The sequence below is a fragment of the Sorex araneus genome, chromosome 11, assembly GCF_027595985.1.
Source record: "Sorex araneus isolate mSorAra2 chromosome 11, mSorAra2.pri, whole genome shotgun sequence".
Lineage (NCBI taxonomy): Eukaryota > Metazoa > Chordata > Mammalia > Eulipotyphla > Soricidae > Sorex > Sorex araneus.
The window spans coordinates 16,764,727-16,785,524 of NC_073312.1; the positions used below are offsets into that span (position 1 = coordinate 16,764,727).

Consider the following 20,798-nt stretch of genomic DNA (forward strand, 5'->3'; position numbering starts at 1 on the left):
TGGTACAGTGGTCCTGAAACAAAATCACTTAGCTTTTAGATTTTCTTGGAGCTTACCACAGGATGCAAATCTATAGCAAAGAAAGAAAAAATTCTTGGGGCTGGAGCAATAGCACAGCGGGTAGGGAGTTTGCCTTGCACGCGGCCGACCCGGGTTCGAATCCCAGCGTCCCATATGGTCCCCTGAGCATGGCCAGGGTAATTCCTGAGTGCAGAGCCAGGAGTAACCCCTGTGCATCGCCAGGTGTGACCCAAAAAGAAAAAAAAAAAAAGAAAAAACTCTTATAGTTGCATAAATAATGAAGTCACCTGAATAGGTCACTGTCACTGTCATCAGCTCAAGCTCACCGATTTGCTTGAGCAGGCACCAGTAATGTCTCCATTGTGAGACTTGTTGTTACTGTGTTTGGCATATTGAATACACCACAGGTAGCGTGCTAGGCTCTGCTATGTGGGCGAGATACTCTCAGTAGCTTGCCCTAGATGGTAAGGAAGATCATACATACACACACACATGAGAGAAAAAGACTGCCAGTATTTTAAACTGTAGAAAGCCAAAATGGAAAAAGTAATCTAATGAAAAAAAATACACACTTAGATTATCAAGCACTATTGAGCAAAAGTAAGATTTGGCACTAAATTCTATCAAAACATACCATCTTTAATTAGATTTATATGTGAAATGTTTTCACTAAGGAAATGACAGTAAATTGTGCTATACCTAAAAGGAGGTAATTCAATTGTTTGTAAGGGGAAATCTAAGAAAGAAAGCAGTTAATGGTCCTGTTAAGTTAGAATAACATATATACTGCTTAAAATCCATCTTGAGACTAATCTTAACCATACTTATAGCCATAAGACATGAGCAAATTATTTACCATCTCTAGAAGCATGTACTTTAATCATAAAAAGGGTGTTCATATTGCACCTTCATAAAGGAGAGAGAAGGGGCTGGAGAGATAGCACAGCGGGTAGGGCATTTGCCTTGCACTCGGCTGACCCGGGTTCGAATCCCAGCATCCCATATGGTCCCCTGAGCATGGCCAGGGGTAATTCCTGAGTGCAGAGCCAGGAGTAACCCCTGTGCATCGCCAGGTGTGACCCAAAAAGCAAAAAAAAAAAATAACATAACATAAAGGAGAGAGCAATACCTGATGAAAACTTAAATCCCCTCTTATACCTCATCTATTCAATATTCTGGTAAAAGGTTTCCTAAATCAGAACAGAAGAGTTATCCTGATAGCTTACAAGGTGTCATCTTGGACGTCTCTTCAAATGATGATTTCACAGATTAATACATCCTCAAGATACCCAACAACGGCAAACTTATTTATTTTGAGGTCACACGTGGTGTGTCTCAGGAACTACTTCCGAGCCTGTGGCCAAAGGGGCTGGAAGTAGCTTTAATTAAATATTAACATAAACCCTGAGTTTATTTAGGGGATGGTATGAAAAAAATCTTGATTTTAGTGGAAAATAGAACATGACAGCACACATCACATATCTGGTAAACTACATAAGAACAATACTAACATAATTTGAAAGCCACACACAGCAGTGCTCAGGACTTACCCCTGGTCTGGAAGGATATATGGAATGGCAAGAATCAAAACTGGGTTGGCCATGTGCAATGCAAACGTCCTACCCGCTGTATTATCACTTTAGCCCCTCAACATTATACCTCAAAATGCTATTATATCAGAAAAATTAATGTTATAATATATAAAATTAATGTTAAAGATGAATAATAGTAATAAATTCTATATCAGTTTTAATCAAAATATAAGATATGTATGTATGTGTGTATATGTGTGTATACTTTCAAAAATATCCATTTTCTTATTTCAGACAACAGAAATTTTTTACAAGCCTTTCTTCCTGTATTATGTACTCAGTATATAAAATTTTTATTAAATTTAATACAAGGAATAAAGTTAACAAGGAGAGTACAGAATCTCAATCAAATGAAATAACAAAACTATTTCTCAAGCACTCCAGCATTAGATTTTTGGCTCTCCTACTTCATGGAGCAGATTTTTTAAGTAAAATTTAGGATAAATAATTTCTAGTGTCTTATTTTCACATAGCGGTTCTCATATATAAAGGCCCAAGCCTAAATCCCACACATGGGTAGAGTTTAATATATGCAAAATTTATTTTTCTCCCTCTCCTCTTTTTATTTTATACCCTTATACTCACATGAGCAATTCCTTTCTTAGTCTTAGGTGGTCCAATGTATAAGTTATTTTCTCTTGCATGGTATGAACATAATATGGCACGCTTGTACTTTTACAAATTTTCTAAAGTGCTGTACTAGAATATATAGTAATTAGCATTGTCATTTACATACAATGGTAGAATCCTAACAGAATGAAAGAAAAACACTTAGTAAAAACCTAAACTGAGCAAGTGTAACAAGTCAATAAATGACCTGTTAACAAAAACTGACACAACTTAAAAATACATGGTTTGTGTTGCAAGCTATAATGCCCAAAAGTAGAGAGAGAGTATAGGGAATATTGTCTGCCACACAGGCAGGGGGAGGGTGGGAAAGGGGGAGCATATCTGGGATATTGGTGGTGGGGAATGTGCACTGGTGGAGGATAGGTGTTTGATCATTGTGAGATTGTAACCCAAACATGAAAACTTGTAACTATCTCACGGTGATTCAATAAAATTTAAATTTTTTTTTAAAAAGGAAAAACAATAAATGGCCTATTATGTCCCTGTAATTCTCCAGCTCTTAGTAATAATAACACCACTTCTGCACTGATGAAAAAGTATCCATATAACTAATAAAGTAACTTATCTCTAAAATTATCAATTAAAGTCAGTGTCACAAAACTTGAGGCATAGAGGGGAACTTGTTAAATAACAGTCACTTGAGAAAAACATCTAATGATATCATACATCTAATTAGTAGGAAATATGAAGGACTTAATATTTGTAGCATGTTGAAAACTAGATACAATTTTCTGTGTCTTCCCTTGATTCTGAGATTTTCTTTGTTTTGGAGCCAAACCTGGCAGAACTCAAAGCTTACTTCTGGCTCTGAACTTAAGGATCACTCCAGGTGGGGCTCAGGGAACTCAGAGCTTACTTCTGGCTCTGAACTGAGCAATCACTCAGACCATATGAAATGCTGGGGATTGAACCCGGTCAGCTGTGTGCAAGGAAAGCAGCTAACCACTGTGCTATTGCTATTGCCTCCTGATCCTGAGATTTTTTTTAACTCTCTTTGACCACTGAAAGACATAAGTTCCTAAATATTGGTCTTAACTGTTGATATCTTAACCAAAAAAACCATGAGGGGCAATAAAATTATGTAAATAGTAATTTTCTTTTAATTATTCTTTTAAATGCTGCATATAATTCTTCATTTTTTTCACCCCAAAGCTACAATATATTCTCTAAATTCAAACATAAATATAGTATACTTTAAAAATTCTGTTAGGATTCACACATAACAGTACTTAGGGGACTAAAGACGTCAAGGATCAGAGTGGGACTCCTGCATGCAAAGCATGTGCTCCAGACCTTCAAGTTATCACTCTAGTCAAAAGTTAAAATTAGGGCTGGAACGATAGGACAGGGGGTAGGGTGTTTGCCTTTCAGGCGGCTGAACCGGATTTGATTCCCATCATCCCATATGGTCCCCTGAACACCGCCAGGAGTTAATTCCTGAGTGCATGAGCCAGGAGTGACCCTTGTGTGCATCACCGGTTGTGACCCAAAAAGCCAAAAAAAAAAAAATAGTTAAATAATAGACTTAATGGAAAATCAAAAAAGGGAAAGATACAGACTTTTTTTAAAGTTGAAGGTAAAAGAATCCTAGTTAACCTCAGTGAGGTCAGAGATGCAGAATGGGCAGGGTTTTTATTTGGCTTGGATTTTTGGCCATACCCAGTTGTGTTCAGGGTTTACCCCTGGCTGTATGTTCAGTGATCACTCCTGGCAGTTCTCAGGTGACCATATGGGATGTTGGGGGATCAAACCTAGACAGGCTGCATGCAAGGCAAACACCCGACCCGCTGTACCAGTACTAGGTCTTAAACCAAATTTCTCCCTAATTGGAGAGTTTCTCTCTCTTCTACATTTCAATAAACTTTTCTATCTTTAAAAAAATAATTAAGTTTCAGAAACTTCCATACCCAGTCAATAATCTTATCATTAAAGAGGCAAAACTTTCAAAGCATGGTCTTCCCCCTTCAACTGCAAGTGGCAAATAGATCATGCCTGCTAACTTCCTGCTCTGTCAAAATATTCTTTTAACAAAACCCTTGATTTTCCTTTCATTCTTTAACTCCTTCCCAAGCTGTTTATGATTTTTTAAAATTCCTGAACCATCAAAGTTTAAGCTGATCCGAGGTAATTTTTTATTAGAATGTAGTTGCATGCACAGACACTTGCTGCCACATTATAGATTTTCCCCATCTTCAAAGACTTAGAAAAAACTTCTTTTGTTGTCTTTCCAGATTTTTTCACTTCTGCACAAAGTCAGGTTATGACTCCTAGATTCTACTAACTTTAAAAGGGACAAATCCTAGGGATGCTGCTAAAAGGAACCATTTTGGTTGTTAAGCGTTACTCCAGAGTGCTTTAGAAACTGAGCTGGTAGAGCCTGTACTTCTGCAGAATGTGCATTTCCCAACCCATTCCCTGCTACCCTTTCTGAATCCCCCCAGCTGGCTACCTGTTGGCAGTGCTGGTGTTGCTGCTTCCACTGCTGTGTTTCTGTGCCCGGTTCAATCTCCGTGGGGGCTTTGAATGCTGCAGTCGGGGGCTTGGCATGGAGGGAAATGTGGAAGCATAGCCATGTTCACACTCTATAAGGAGATAACAAGAAAAAAAATATATATATATAAGAAGAACATCCCAAATCCATGAATCCACAAATCTTAAGTCCTTGCAAGAACAGTTGCTGAAAATAAGAAAAGGAAAAGAGGCAAAATTTTTTCCATCATTTTTGGCTGGAAGATAAAATTCCCAGTTCTGCCTAGACATTCATTCTGAAACTATATACTAACTCAACCCTCCGCTTGCAAGATGTACCAATATCTCCTCCAAACAAGCAGTTTCTCCCTGCTCCCCTAAACCCTTGTCGCCAAGAATTCTTTGACACAAACGCCCAATACCTGAGACTAGTTATCACTCACTTCAATGACTCCATTTGTGCCCGATCCTCTTTTTCCTTCAATGTCTTCCCATGCTAGAAGTTTCTCTAGAGCCCCCGCATATCTATGAACGCCACATAATTTAATCTTACCGTATCTTAGGCCGTTTCCTCCTCTGACGGTTCCCAGGGTCCCTACTCCCTGGGAGTCTGTCTCCTTTGGTCTCCTCCCCTAAAGGGCTCCCTTCTCCTCACCAGCTCTCAAACGCAGGCGGTCCCTGAGTCCTCCCCTCCCACCTCTCTGGGCTGCTTGCACCCTCCTCCGGGGCGGCTCTCTCTTCCTCCCCGCTTCCCTCCGAGTCCTCAGCCTCACCTCCACTCCCAGCACCGCCCCCTCTCAGGCCCCCCACAAGCCTCCCCCTCGCTCCGCCTCCTACTGCCACAGGCACAGCAGCGCACCGGCTCCCCCCCACCCCCCCACACACACGCCGTGCAGCCTCTACACCCCCCTCGACCCCGGGTCCACAGAGCACCTTCACACGCGCCCGACACACATCCCACTAACAAACCTCTTACATGCACCCGACGTCCGCAGGATACACGCGCCCGACACACGCCCGACACACGCCCGACACATGCGCCTGACACACGCACCCCTCACACGCACTGAACACACACGCTCCCCAATCAGAAACCCCCTCGCACGCACCCGACACACGCGCCCGACACACACCCCACTAACAAACCTCTTACATGCACCCAACGTACGCATGATACACGCGCCCGACACACGCGCCTGACACACGCTCCCCTCACATGCACTGAACACACACGCGCCCCAATCAGAAACCCCCTCGCACGCACCCGACACACACTAACAAACCTCTTACATGCACCCGACGTACGCAGGATACACGCGCCCGACACACACCCCACTAACAAAGCTCTTACATGCACCCGACGTACACATGATACACGCGCCCGACACACACTAACAAACCTCTTACATGCACCCGACGTACGCAGGATACACGCGCCCGACACACACCCCACTAACAAAGCTCTTACATGCACCCGACGTACACATGATACACGCGCCTGACACACGCACCCCTCACACGCACTGAACACACGCGCCTCAATCAGAAACCCCCTCGCACGCACCCGACATACGCGTCGACACACAAACCCCTCACACGCGCCCGACACACGCGCCCAACACACAAACCCCTCACACGCGCCCGACACACAAACCCCTCACACGCGCCCGACACACGCGCCCCACACACAAACCCTTTACACGCGACCGACACACGCGCACTCACTCACAAATCCTCACACGCGCCCGACACACGCGCCCCGCTCAAACCCTCACACGCACCCGACACAAACACCCCACTCCCAAAACCCCTCACATGCGCCCGACAAACCCCTCACACGCGCCCGACACATGCGCCCGACACACAAACCCCTCACACGCGCCCGACACACAAACCCCTCACATGCACCCGACACACGCGCCCCCCACACAAACCCCTCACATGCACCCGACACACGCGCCCCACACACAAACCCCTCACATGCACCCGACACACGCGCCCCACACACAAACCCCTCACATGCACCCGACACACGCGCCCCACACACAAACCCCTCACATGCACCCGACACACGCGCCCCACACACAAACCCCTCACATGCACCCGACACACGCGCATCACACGCGCCCAACACACAAACCCCTTATACGCGCCCGACACGCGCGCATCACACGCGCCCAACACACAAACCCCTTATACGCGCCCGACACGCGCGCATCACACACGCCCGACACACGCGCCTCACTCACAAACCCCTCATACGCGCCCGACACATGCGCCCGACACACGCGCCCAACACACAAAACCCCTTACACGCGCCCGACACACAAACCCTACACGCGCCCGACACGCGCGCCCCACTCGCAACCCCCTCACGCGCGCCCCTTCCGTCACGCACACCGGCACACGCCCCTCCCCTGCCACATGTCCCCGACACACATGCATCCCTCACACGCACCCCTCCCCTTCTCGCCGGGCGCCGGCGACTCACGCACCTCCCGTCATCTCCGCCCACCTCCCGGCGCGCCGCGCACCCCTCGCCCGCCGCCCCGCAAGCCCACGCGGGGCACAAGTCCACGACGGACCCCAGCGGAGGTGGAGGCTGCGGGACCCAGCCGTTACCTCGGTCCCGACGCTCCAAAAACTCGGCCGCCTCCAGCAGGCGCTGCACGTTGATCATCCGCACCCGCTCCATGGGCACCTCAGGTGGCTCCCGCGGCCTCTCGGCGCTGCCTTCCCCGGCAGACAGGAGGCGCCGCGGGCGGCTACAGCCTGGCGCCGCCCCCGGACATGTGCCGCGGGCAGGCGGGCCAGCCCGGCCCCGGCCCCGCGCGCTCTCAGCCGCCCCCCGCCGCCCCCGCCGCGCCCGCCGCGCCCTCCGCCCGCGCCGCGCCGCCGGCAGCCCGCGCGCGGTTTGTTTACCTCTCGGAGCGAGCACGGGGGAGGGGCGGGAGCAGCCCGCGCCCCGCCCCCTCCCCAGCCTTCTGGGAAATGTAGTCCGAGCCCCGCCCACGGCACGCCGGGACTCAGAGGCCGCGGGACGCAGGGCGCCTGCGCGGGCCGGGCCGCCACCCGGGTCCCCGGGACCTGTAGTCCCGCTTTCTCGGGTGGCGCGAGCAGAAGGGTTAGCTGGGGGTGGGTGCTAGGTGAGAAGGGTTCGGGCGCGAGCTCAGCGACAGAGACTACTCCGGGAAGCCCTTTCTCGGCAAACTCTCAGCTGCTGCTCAGGAGCGGGGGCATTCCTCGTCGGCCGCTGTTCTCTCCTGGGGCTCCTTTCATTTGTGAAATATGCTGCCCGGCGAGAACACAGAGGAACACTTCAAAAGCCAAAATCAATGTTAAAAATAAAAAAAAAATAAAAATAAAGGAGGAGCCAAAGAAGGCTCCTCATACATCCTCTCTTGCAGAGGTAGGGTGATTTTTTTAAAAAACCTGTTTTTAACTTATTTTTGTTTTTAAAAACGTCCCTCGGTCCCTCGCTAGTGATTTCTGAGGCAAGAAAATCCTCCCTAGTACTAAAAGTAAAGTACATCATTGAGTGATTTTGGTGCTGAGGTCACACAGGGGTCAGTTCAAACCCTGACTTTGCTACTTATGCGAGCTGTGTGGATTCCTAATCCGTTCTTCTCTTCATGTACAAAATGAACTCTTCTCCAAGGGTTGAGGATCTGCCAAGCGCCACGCACTGTGTTAAGTACTAACCATCATGTGTACAAGAAGCATGGGCCCTGCTCTCCTGTAGCGCATACTCTTCGGTAGGGCTTATGGGCAGACTGAGTGAAATTCCAGCACTCACGACATGACATTCAATAAAGGGGAAGCTACGGTGGTTATCTCCTATCATACTCTCCTCCATGGAGAGGTTGCTGGAAACAGTGGCTAAAAAGAGGAGGGACTCCATGAAAATACTTCCGACAGCTCCCCTCATTGTTACTCTTTCCAAGTTACTTGAACTAACTCCTCCAGCCCAAAAGCCCTCAAACATTCCGACATACTTGAATCATCTGAAGAGCTTTGAAATGTTCTGATATTTCTAATAACGTGATTTTGGACCAGCCCACAACCATCACGTCAGAATCACCTCGGATCAGTCTTCAGCATTTTTTTTTGGGGGGGGGGTCACACCCGGCGTTGCACAGGGGTTACTCCTAGCTCATGCACTCAGGAATCCTGGCAGCGCTCAGGGGATCATATGGGATGCTGGGATTCGAACCGGGGTTGGCCTCGTACAAGGCAAATGCCCTACCCGCTGTGCTATCACTCCAGCCCCAGTCTTCAGCATTTTTAAGTCTGTTCCGGTCACTGCAGTGTGCAATCAACTTGGAGAAACACTGGTCTAGAGCAGAGCTTCTCAACCTCAGTATTACTGATAATTGGGGCAGAATAATTTCCTCTGGGATGAAGGAACTGTCCTGTGCATTGCATGAAGTTCAGCAGCATCAGCAGCCTGAACCCCCTAGATGCCAGTAGCCTGCTTCCACCCCTCTAGTGTGACAACCAAAAATGTCTCTGGAAATTGCCAAATGTCTCTTAGGGCACAAAATCACCTCCAGCTAAGAACCAGTAACTTGGTCTAGGGAAAGAAAAGACAAGCAAATCATAGTTGTTGAATGCTCTGGGAGGTAGTTAGGAATAGTGCAAGCATCCTTAAGGTTGTCCCACCCTGGGTATTTTAACTTGTCACTAGGCACCCAAAATAACAGAAAGCTCTTGAGAATTTTTCCCTTACTGTGGCCATTCTAGTTACTACTACAGAAAATACCATCTCAGAATGGAAATATTGTTCTCAAATATGTCACAGGCCTCACACTGCTAATATGCTAATAAGCTAATATCCTATCCTTTGCATACCTTTCTCTCCTCTCTATCCCTCTCTCCTCTCTCTCTCTCTCTCTCTCTCTCTCTCTCTCTCTCTCTCTCTCTCTCTCTCTCTCTCTCTCTCTCTCTCGTTTGAACAAGATTCCCAATGAGGTCAAAAGCTACAAAATTCTGCCAGCTCTTTTGAATATTATATTTGGCACCAGATTTAAGAACCAAAAGATGTTCCACTAATGCAAGGAGACCCAAAACCAGAGGTGTTCACAAGCCACACAGAACTAATATTTTGCAAAGACTTTGAAACAGGGACGGTGCTTTTTCAGCTATTGGCTAAGTTGCTTCAGATCGGGGTTTTCCCAGTGGGCGTTGCTGACCACCAGCCTCTACTCTCAACAAGGACATTTTGGGTAGAGGCACTATTGAGTTATTTAGAAGAAATACCTATTCACTCAGAGCATATGTTAGTTGAGAGTAGAATCATCTGTTAATTTTTACTACTTGTAGAATCTCTTGACATTTTAGACCTGAAAATTGCTGTTAGGGCTTCAGGTTGGGGGAAGGGAGGGGCTCTGGGATCATTAGCAGAGGGAGGGTGTTATGAGGTGTCCCAACACCTGGACACCTGGAGGTGGCGACACTGTATGCCTGAAACCCTACTATAAACCTCTGCTGTAAATCATCCTTCTAAATTTTAAAAATAAAATAGAATTGATCAGTACTACTTGAAGTAGTTTTATGAAAAACAAAAGTATACTTTAGCTAGTGGGAGGCAAACCCCTGCGTCATACAATGAAGAGGAATAATATATTGGGAGCTAGAGAATAGAGGGGATGAAGGCACTTGCCTTACATGCAGCTGATGCCAGTTTGATCTCCGACACCACATCTGGCCCCCTAGACACCTCCAGGAGTGAGCCCTTGGCACAGAGCCAGGAGTAAGCCCTTTTAACAACTGGGTGTGACCCAAACCAAGCCCATGCCAAAATCTAAAATAGTACAAACTGAAAATATACAGGGGTTCGAGGTGGGCTTAAACCATAGCTCCTAAGCCCCGGTGGGATAGTAAGAGAAATATAGATGCTTGGAAATCAATTGTGAGACACATGTCTGGTGCTTGACAGTTGACTTCCAGATGAATGAACCACTCCTCGTGCTCAAGAGATGAAGAAATGCAAAGTAGAATGAGACTCACCACAGCCCACCTGCATGTGCTGGGAAAGAGGGAAGGTGATGGTGATGGTGGGCACTGGGTAATTTTTTTTTTTTTTGGCTTTTTGGGTCACACCCGGCGATGCACAGGGCTTACTCCTGGCTCTGCACTCAGGAATTACTCCTGGCGGTGCTCAGGGGACCATATGGGATGCTGGGAATCGAACCTGGGTCGGCTGCGTGCAAGGCAAATGCCCTCCCCGCTGTGCTATCGATCCAGCCCCGGCACTGGGTAATATTAAGGGTTAGTTTATGTACAGAAACATCTAGCCTTTTCTCAAGGAAACTGAGACGCCACTTTCTTTGTCATGCTTTGACTGACTCCTGGAGTTCTAGTTTGGACAAAGGACACAAGAACCTCTGATGGCATAAAACTTGGGATCTTAGCCTCCAAAAAAGTGATGCTACCCTGAAGAGATCCTTCAGCGCCAGTCCCATCCTAGAAGAACCCAGAAGCAGCCATAACCTTCCTTTCTGCTCAGATAAATCCACGTATCCCAAGTCTACCAACAACAACAACAAAAAAAAAACTGGAATCTTACCAATAGTTTTTGCTTCTGCTCTTTCCCTAAAGTATCTATCTCAGGGGAGTCTCATTGAAAGATGGAAAAAGTCCCCCCAAGAGTCTCTGTGGCCTAAAACAACCCAGAGGGGATAGTAGTAGCCTTGGGCAAAAATCCTCACTCTTAGAGGTCCTTCTGGGGACCCATTTATTAAAGTTTACTGAATGCATTTTCCACATGGTTCGCAGCAGATAAGCCAACAATGGAGGAGACTGGTCTGTGAAAGGTCTTTTCAGCAGAGTGCACAGTTGGAAAGAGGAGGGGCCACAAAGTTAGAGCCAGCCCAAAGTCACTGCTTCCAGGATACCTGGGGCTGAAGAGAATGTCCCTGAACCTGCAAAGTACTGACCGCCTAGGGCATGGTTTTCTGCAACATCTTAAAAAAAAAAAAAATGGGGATTTTCCAGTCATCAGGGCTGGGAGAATCCAGAGTTCCTAAGTGAGCATATCATCCCCTCCTTCCTGCGCCCCCCCCCACCCCAAACGACCAGCACAGCCCCCTCCCAGTCTCTCTGCTTCCAGCTCAAGAAATGTGAAGAGCAGCAAAAACGCCTGCCTCTGTCCAGTGAGTCAGCCTCGCCTAACTTCATGCGTAAGCGCTCCTCAAGTCGGCGGCTCCGAGCTGAGCTGCGGGTCTGTGTGCAGCCGAGATAAATTTGGGTCTAGAAGGGATGACGTAATGCTAAACCCGAGAGGGAGCTGCGCCTCCCAGGGCTCCAGTCGCCAGGGCTGCCGGCTGACATCCCAAGCACACAGAAAAGCACCAAGCGACCCAGGTGCCCAAGCTGGGGAGGAAGGGGCTGAAAGGACAGGGGGCGGGCGCGGGAACAGGCAGGGTGAGGTGGCGGGGTGGGGGTGGGGGTCAATGTTAACCTGAGATCTCTGAATCTGGAACTTCGTTGTTTTTTAACTTCGGCTTTCTGGTGAAACCAGGGCACCGGGCAGAGGCTCAAACGGCTGCACTTGACTTCCATTCTGGTCTATGTCCCCCTGCCATCACCCCCCGCCCCCGCCGCCCTTAGAAAAAGGCTTCTTACATTTTATCAAATAGCCCTTGATACAGCAGCCCATTTCAATAATGGATGTCTTAATCTCCCCAAAGTCTCCCTCCTCCTTTTCCTACATGAAGTTGGGTTCAAAAAGAAAGCTGCAATGCAGGACTCAATTAATACGCACATCTGAGAAGTTCGCTTACTCGGGAGCACCCCACTTGGTGGGGAGAGGCAAAATACTAGGGTGCAACCAAGAATCTATTGGGATTTTGCTAGGATTCTGCCAAGAGAATGTTTCCCTGAAATAACATTTCACGGTGTGTTTCACAGAAATTTATGTCGTCAGGCTTATTTCAGTCTCCATTTTTCTGATGAGAAAATGGACTCAGAGATGTAAGGTCACCTACCTAAGGTCACACAGCTAGCTATCAAACTTAGGGAGCTATGTGAGAATGAGGGCTTGCAGATTCAAATCGGGTGCTCTTGCCCCATGCCCCATTTCTTTTCTAGCTCGGTTTTGTTGTTGTTGTTTTAAATGACTAAAGGGAGTGAGTTTTCTGGTCTTTGAAATGTATAGAGTCCTAATCCTTTGCTAGAAAGATCAAGTTACATTCCAAAGCGCTTCAAAGACTGCTTTGCTTTTTTCTGTTCAAGGTTCGTTCTTGCCCCAGGAAAGGTACTCAGAATCAGAGACCACCACAAGGCCTGAGCCTGACCTCACTACACCACTTACTTAAAAGACCTCCACAGGTAAATAATCTTCATTGCATGGAAGTCATTTCCTTCGTGAGGAAGGCCTCCCAAACCATTTCCCCCCAATGTTTACCATTTGTTGCTATAGTCACATATTCCTCCACTGTGGCTATAATCATTTACACTAAGAGGAGGAGGACTTTCATCTCTCGTAACTGGGCTTATAACTTGGGTTGGCCGGGATAGGTTCTTCCTTTGAAACACTGCTCATGCCATGAATTAGTATTTTGTTCCAAATTTTTGCATAATAGGAATAGTACATATATACGAATAAGCATAAATCCCAAATCAAGGATACACAATAATGTGTGTATTCATCACGTCCTGGGTGCAATCACCTGTTGTAAATCAGTAAGTTGATGTTTAAAAATCGTCAGGGATTTGCCCCTGCTGAGTGCGCCCCACATTCTTGCTACAACCCCAAGCACCCCTCCCTTCCACCCAGGCCAGGAGCCGGAGTTTCCCTGCCTCCACCTCTTGGCATCACTCCTCCTGTCCAGGCAGCAGAAACTCGTGGAGGTCATTCTTGGGCCCTGCCAGGACCTGAGCACTAAGTCACACATCCAGCCCTTACGTACACCATTCAGAATAAAAACACCAGGCCCTTGATTACCCAAGGACACTGGTAATCTCACCACCACTTCCAACTCCAGCATTCGGATTCTAGGATTCTGGGAGTCTCCAGAAATCCTAGATTTGCTCCCGTTTGCCTGCTAGCTGCCGTGTAATGAGAGACAAGTATGTTCCTGTGCGTCAGACAACCAGTTCATTGACTCCCCAGCACGCTTCTGAGCTTCCTGTTTTATAGAAGAGGCCCAGAAAGGTTAAGTGATTTGTCCAAGATCACTCAGGTAGCAAACAGATTCAAACTTGATCTTCTGACTCCTGGACCCCACTGTATACATCAGAACACGTTCCACCCAATAAGACGAGACAGAACTGGTTAAGACAATGGCCTCAACTGGCCTACTATCATCTCCTTAGGTTCGAGGAGACTCTGGAAGTGTGTAGGAGTCTTTAAAGAGTTTCACAATGACTGGGGATTCCACCGACATTTAGTGAGTGGGAACCAGGGATGGTAACTCCTCCAGTGCTCTTAGCTACACGAGAGCTCTGTCTCCCATAGCTCCCAGACGGGCAAAAAAAATACTGGTTCTGCAGAAGAAAGGCAGAGAATTCATCATCAATCAACCAATATTCCTTAAGCATCTATTATGTGCTAGTTACCAAACAAGATGTTGGAGATAGAGTAATGAATTAAACTTTGTATACTCCCCTATGTTTAAGATTCTAGCCTGACAGATTGACAGTGGAGAAAGTGTAATCATTGTGAACTGTTCTAGGTAGGATGAGAGAGAAGTGACGAACTGGGTGGCAAGAGACAGGTAGCTTTAAGGAGCTGGTGGGATCGGGCCAAGCACACAGGCTGTCCGGGCCAGCTTCACAAGCTAGAGTGCCAAGCAAGCAGTTGAGAATGCCGGTAAGTGCAGATTTGGATTCTCAGGTGAAGCCCAGGACTCTCACTTCTGACAAGCTTCCAAGGACCTCAACCCTGTTCATCTCTGGCCACATTCACTGTAAAGGGAATTGGGACTTTATTCTGAGACAGGAAAGAAGTTACAGAGGGGTTTGACACATGAGTGAGGGACCTGAACCCAGTAATGTTTCAGAGCCCTTTGGTCTCCTAGTTCTTGGTCGAGGAGAGGAAGAAGCTGGACCTATGCCGTCTGACCAGAACCAGCTGGCCCGCACGGTCACCTTAGCAGCCAGGGCCCAAAACTCATCTCCACAGCTCACACATGCTTCTCTCCTCTGACTTGGCTCCCAGCACGTGCCAGACCAGTCGCCCTACAAGCTCGGGTGCCTGCAGGAAGCCTAGTAGAGCCTGACAGGGTGTGGGTTCACACCCCCAACACCCCAGCTGCAGTGCTACACGAGCCCTACTGGTTGGGTGAGTTCCCCAGGGGGTGCGTGGCAAGGTGGTACTGCACCTGCGCGTGCAAACAACAACGCCTAGGCCAGTGTTTCTCAATCAAGGGCTAGAAGGTCCCCCTATGGGCCCTGAGGATATTCCAAGGATGCCACAGTGAAAATCACATACATGGATGTGGCGGGGGGTTGGAGGGGGGAGCAGGAGATGGGTAGACGTGTGGGGTACTGGGTGGAACAAGGTCAGGAGGAGGCAATGTCGGGGAAAGGCTGAGACACTGCCTCAGACCACCACCTTCTACAAAACGGAGCCCGACCCTACTCCAGTATCACTACCCAAAGGGCCCTGAGAGGTTCTGTCTTCTCGTACTCTATCCTAGGATGAAAGTGAAGCCACTCCAGATAAGCACTCCAGATTTCACTCCTTGCCTTTTGCTCCCAAAGGCTTCTGAGAGAAAAATGTCTCTAGAAGAAAGAAAAAAAAAACCTGAGTTTGAGTCTCAACTCCATTCTTGGTTAGCATGTGGCCTTGGGAAAGCTCATCTTGCATGGGTTTAGGTTTTGCTACCTAGAAATGAGGATAATTGTGGTGCCCTTGTATTGGATGGCTATGGGGATTTAAAATAAGCAGAAAGGAAGAAAGAAAGGAAGGAAGGAAGAAAAGAAAAGAAAAAAAGAAAGGAAGAAAAGAAAGAAAGAAAGAAAGAAAGAAAGAAAGAAAGAAAGAAAGAAAGAAAGAAAGAAAGAAAGAAAGAAAGAAAGAAAGGAAGGAAGGAAGGAAGAAAGGAAGGAAGGGTGAGGGAGGGAAGGAAGGAAGGAAGGAAGGGTGAGGGAGGGAAGGAGGAGAAAAGACTAAAGACAGAAACACGAAAGAAAAGAAACAAGAGGGAGAGAGAAAGAGAGAAGAGGGAGGGAAAGAAGGAGGAAGACATAAAATAGAGAAAGAGAGGAATCTGAGGGAGGAAAAGTACAAACTCCCCCCCCCAAAAAAAAAGAGAGAGAAAAAAAAAACACGACCCTCGGTATTGTGCTGGCATATAGTAAGTGCTCAGTGAAGTGGTTTTTTGTTTTTTGGGGTTTTTTTTTTTTTTGAAAACAGAGAAGACACTGCACTTATGAGTAGTGTTCTTGGAAACAGTTATTATAGTCCCTGGAGATAGACAAGAATTCTTTAATGGCACCTCTCTATCATTGTGATACAGAACTGGAACTGGAGACCACATCGACTATATTTTGGAAGCACCACATCTAGTACTTAGCTATAATGCTCCAAGTACCACTGGAGACCACATACACTACATTTTGAAAGCACCATATATAGTGCTCGGCTCCTGACAGGTCTTAGAAATTATCTGTTGAGGGGATTTGAGCTACATTTGGGGGACAGGGGAGGTCTGAGACACATCCAGCAGTGCTCAGGGGTTACTCCTGGCTCTGCACTCAGGAATCACTCTTGGCAGTGCTCCCGGGACCGTATGGGATGCCATATGGGACTGAACCTGGGTCAGCCTTGCCCACTGGACTGTCGCTCCACCCTCAAGCTACATTTTTTAGCCGATAGCATGAAAGTGGTATGCAAGAAAGTCTTGAGAATCCAGGAAAGGGATAGAATGATGGGCAGCTACAGTGGGGCAAGAGGAAAATAACACAGGATGCTACCAGGTCTCTGTGGAAATAAAAACCCAGGCTGTGCCAGTTCCCACTTGCCTCCTATGGCCAGAAAATGAGCAACCCTGGGCATGCTCTCCCTCTCTCCCTTCCCCTTGCTCTTCCCCTTCTTCTTTGAGAGCCAGCGATGGAGCCCAGGGCTCCACACGTGGGAATCATGACCTCTACCACTAAGCCACATTCCCCGCCCCTGCCCTCCATTGCTACCAGGTCCTAAATTATCTTCATCTGAGTCTCCTGTGCCAATGGCAGCAAAGATGCAGAGCAAAAATGCTTCCAATAGTAGAACCATCTACAATCCCTTTCAGTGGCGTGAGTTTGCATTTCCCAGCCTCCCTCTCCCTCAGGACACTATGTTTATCTTTCTAATTTTGCTGTGTTTAAATTTCCTAGCAGACACTGGAGTTGGATAGTAGAGGTATGTGGCCCAAGGCATGTTGTATGGGAGAGCAGATTTGGTAGGAACACTGGCATGGACAGTCCTCCAAGGGCAGAAGGCCCTGGATCTGTTCAAGGACCAAGAGTGGAATGTGTTTATTTACAGGGCTGCCTCCACAGCACTTGGTTTCTTAAGCTCAGATCATCGGAAGAGAAAAGCCCCCTTTGAACACACTTTTGTAATGGAGTGCTTGCCTTCGTCACATTTATAAAAGTGGACAAACGAAAACTACAAAGGAGTTAAAATATGATCGGTATTGAGAAGTGAAGGGTTGGGTCTTGGGGAGCAGAGGGACTGTCCCTTTGGGAAATTCAAGATTGACAGCTAGAACCAAAGACAGAAAACCGAGGCCAGAGAAAGGCCTGGTCGGTTGAGGTTCTGTGGAAGAGCACAGAATTTCTAAAACCTGGCACTGAGAGAGGGGCATACCTTCCCTGAAGGCAGGAATTTTACCTTCAGGACCAAGCAAGGCACTTGCACGAGGTTTAATGAGTAAGTTAAGAATCTCACAGAAATCTCTAGCAAGAATTCCAGGGACACAACAAAATCCTCCCTCTTATAAAAGTATTTCTCACACCGGCCTTTTAAAGAGAGGGGTTTATATATATATATATATATATATATATATATATATATATATATATATAAAGGGTGGGGGAATCCTATTTACACCTATTTCCTGGAGATAAATTGCTCAAAGCAAGGGTCACCTGCACTTGCAAAATGTTTTGCAAGCAAGAGGCCCTGCACACCCTTCCAACAGGAGGAAGCAATGAAGGCATCCCCGGGCTCAGGAGAATGATGGCAAGTGCCCCTTATTTTTGGCTAGGGAGATCAAGTCAGCTGTTGACGGCGTTAACACTTCCACCCAGGCCATCGGGAAGCAGCGCTATCACAGACAATTACTTCCCTTTCGTTTAGCAGAAGAGTGAGAGCAGGTGTCTGTCTCCGGGGGAACTAAAACACCCTCCAGAGTTCCACCCTGCACCCCCATGCAAGAGGCCCCCCCTGGGGAGACTTGAATTCTTTCTCCTTACTTCAGGTTTTGGGGTTTGGGTAACCATCCCATCAGCCCCGTCGCTGTCTTTGACCTCCTCCCCTACACTCCTTATAAAGAAAAAAAAAATATTTTTTTTTCTAAACGGCAAATTCAAATTAGCTTCCTTTTGAAAGACTATTGAGAATGTTGCAAGGACCTCTGCAATAACCGGACACACCCTAGGATCACTAAACTCGGCTTGAGAACTGCTGACTTTATGAGCACCTGACCTGTAAAACCAAAGCCCAGTTTGGGGCTCTGCCTGGGCCTTATTCTCAGGTCAGGAGGGAACATGAGCCAGAAGGGCCTGGTCTGCCTCTGCTGGGCCACCTCAGGTGAGCCGCTGGCCCTCTCTGGGCCTCAGTCTGGGGGAGTGAGCATGATGGATGCTCCGTGACCTCTAGGCCCCTGGTAGCCACAACGCACTGCCTCGCCACCTGCCACCTTTAGAAACAAAACCCAAAATGGAGTGAAAGGAAGAATTAAAAAAAGGAATTTGAATGGCTCAGAAAGCCAGGCGGGAAGAACCATCCCTCCCCGGCCCCCCTTCTGCCGGCTGAAGATGGCTTTCTTCATTCTGCAAAAAGATTCTCCTTTCTTGCTGGGTTGCTGGTTTTTTTTTTCCTTCCCTCTTTTCTTTAAAACTCAAAAAGCCACCAAAACCACAACTTACCTCCCCTGGAGGAGTCTCTCGGAAGCCAGAGGTGCAGGGGGGTTAGGTGTGCCGGGCCTGACTTGCTGGTGGTGGTATCTAAGTGAAGACCAGGCCAGGGTAACCATGTGCTTCTCCTCCAGAAACTCAGTTTAAATCAATATTTATCCAACTGTATTTATAGAAAGTGGTGGTGGGAGGGAGGGAGGGAGGGGGCGGGGTGGGAGGTGGGGGTGGGGGGTGAGGGGGATCTAAAACAGAACTGGCCACAATGACTGATGCAAATCTTTGTGGCCAATTCATCGCTACAGGGCTGGGCTGGTGTCTTTTTTTTTTTCTTTTTTTTTTTTAAAGGCAAAAGGCCCCAGTACCATAGCAACAGTCCCAAGTCCTCTAATATGCCCAGAGGACAGACGGGAAAGGCTGCCCCAGGCGGGTGGTGTTTCCTAGGAGCCTAAACTTGAGTTAGGGCCAGGAGAGTTAAACAACTCTGGAAAACAAAAGACCCTCTCGGGTTGGCTGCTCCAGCCCCACTTGGAAACCTTTTCAGAGCAGGGAGTATGCAGCAGGACCTGGGACAAGCCACAGGGGATGTTTCAGATACGTGGGCTTCGGCTCGCTGGGTGACCTTGAGCAAGTCATTTCACTTCTCTGGACTTCGCTGCTTGGCTGGCCAGTGAGTCCACAAAGGCATGATTAAGACGGCAGGTTCACTCTGGAGTCAGAGGCCCAGGCTGAAAATAGCTCCGCCACTTACTACCCATGTGACCTCTGGGCAAGTTACCCAGAATCCCTGCTCCTCAGTCATTCCCCTCTATAAAATGGGAGCATTAAAATTGCATTTGTCATGCGGCTGTTGTGAAGACGGGAGGAGCTAATGCATGGTTCGCTAGGTCCTTGGCCTAGAGTCAGGGCTCAGTAAACAGCCAGCCTTCAGAGAATGCAGCTACTTTCGAAAGCAATGCTGCTTCCCCTCGGTTTTGCCTCCCGACTTTTGTCCAGTTGTCCTCAGAAGAACACCCCTATCGCTGCCTGTGTCAGGGAGACTGTGTTCTGTTCAGAGAGAGAGCAAGAGTGCCCAGCTATTGTTTCGTTGCACTGAATAGAGCCCCTTACCCCGCCTCCCCCACAAACCAGGGATAACTCAGTTCAGCTTCTTCAATTTCCTAAGGCCCTGCTCCCCTTCCCTGGGTCTCCTCCACAAGGCACTTGGTGTGTGAGGCTGAGAAAGCCACAGCGACATGTAGAAGAGTCCATTTCTAACATTTCCTCGTGGTCAAATGCTCGTATTTAAAACTGGAAAAAAGTGGAACCTGGGGAACATACTTTAGGATGCTAAGGGAAGTAGGAGCCTGATTTAAGAAGGCTCTGTAAACAACTCCACCAAAAACAACACAAAAACACATGCCCTGCTCCATTCATACTATAAAGCAATTCACAGAATTTTCAGAGGAAGGGAGGCCATTTTCCATAGTAAGTGGTCAATACGTACTTGTGGAATGAAAAACTGAATAAGGGAATCCTGCTGCCTGTCATGCAGGATGAACATTAGCTCTCCAGCAGCTGCAGCTCCGCAGGTCTGCCCTACCAGCGGCCTGAAGGCTCTGGTCTTACAGCCTAAAAGTCGTCTGCGTTGGTTATCAGAGACATCCTCACTCCCTCCCTCCTTGGAAGAGATCAGTACTTTTCAATCTTGGCCAAGTCTTCGGAAAGGCTGTTATGTGGTTCCTGGCCTTCAAACCCGATTCCCGAGTCACAGGTAGTAAACCCCACTAACCAAGAAATGGATATTAAGGGTCTAATGCTTGCCCATGGTAGGCTATGTGCAACAGTGACAGAGGCTGGAAGGTGATGCTACTCACCAACTTAAGGCGACAGGAGTAGTAGTAGCACAGCTGGTAGAGAATGGAATGGGTTACTCCTGGCTCTGCACTCAGGAATTACCCCTGGTGGTGCTCGGGGGACCATATTGGGATGCTGGGAATCGAACCCGGGTCGGCCCTGTGCGAGGCAAACGCCCTACCC

General features: G+C 47.7%; 1 protein-coding gene across 2 annotated transcripts in view; it reads right to left on the reverse strand.

Annotated features, from left to right (window-relative positions):
- The window catches only part of MXI1 (MAX interactor 1, dimerization protein), a 90,335-nt gene that overhangs the window by 63,884 nt on the left and 5,653 nt on the right, over positions 1 to 20,798 (reverse strand). The window contains exons 1-2 of one of the 2 annotated variants that reach the window (XM_055119643.1): positions 7,335 to 7,581; positions 4,693 to 4,825 (exon numbers count right to left, since the gene is read on the reverse strand). In XM_055119643.1, coding sequence (XP_054975618.1) covers positions 4,693 to 4,825; positions 7,335 to 7,407 — 206 coding nt within the window. In that variant the 5' untranslated portion in view covers positions 7,408 to 7,581. Of the gene's footprint in view, positions 1 to 4,692; positions 4,826 to 7,334; positions 7,582 to 20,798 lie in introns of those variants that run through there. The other variant, XM_004611926.2, reaches the window with a different exon arrangement.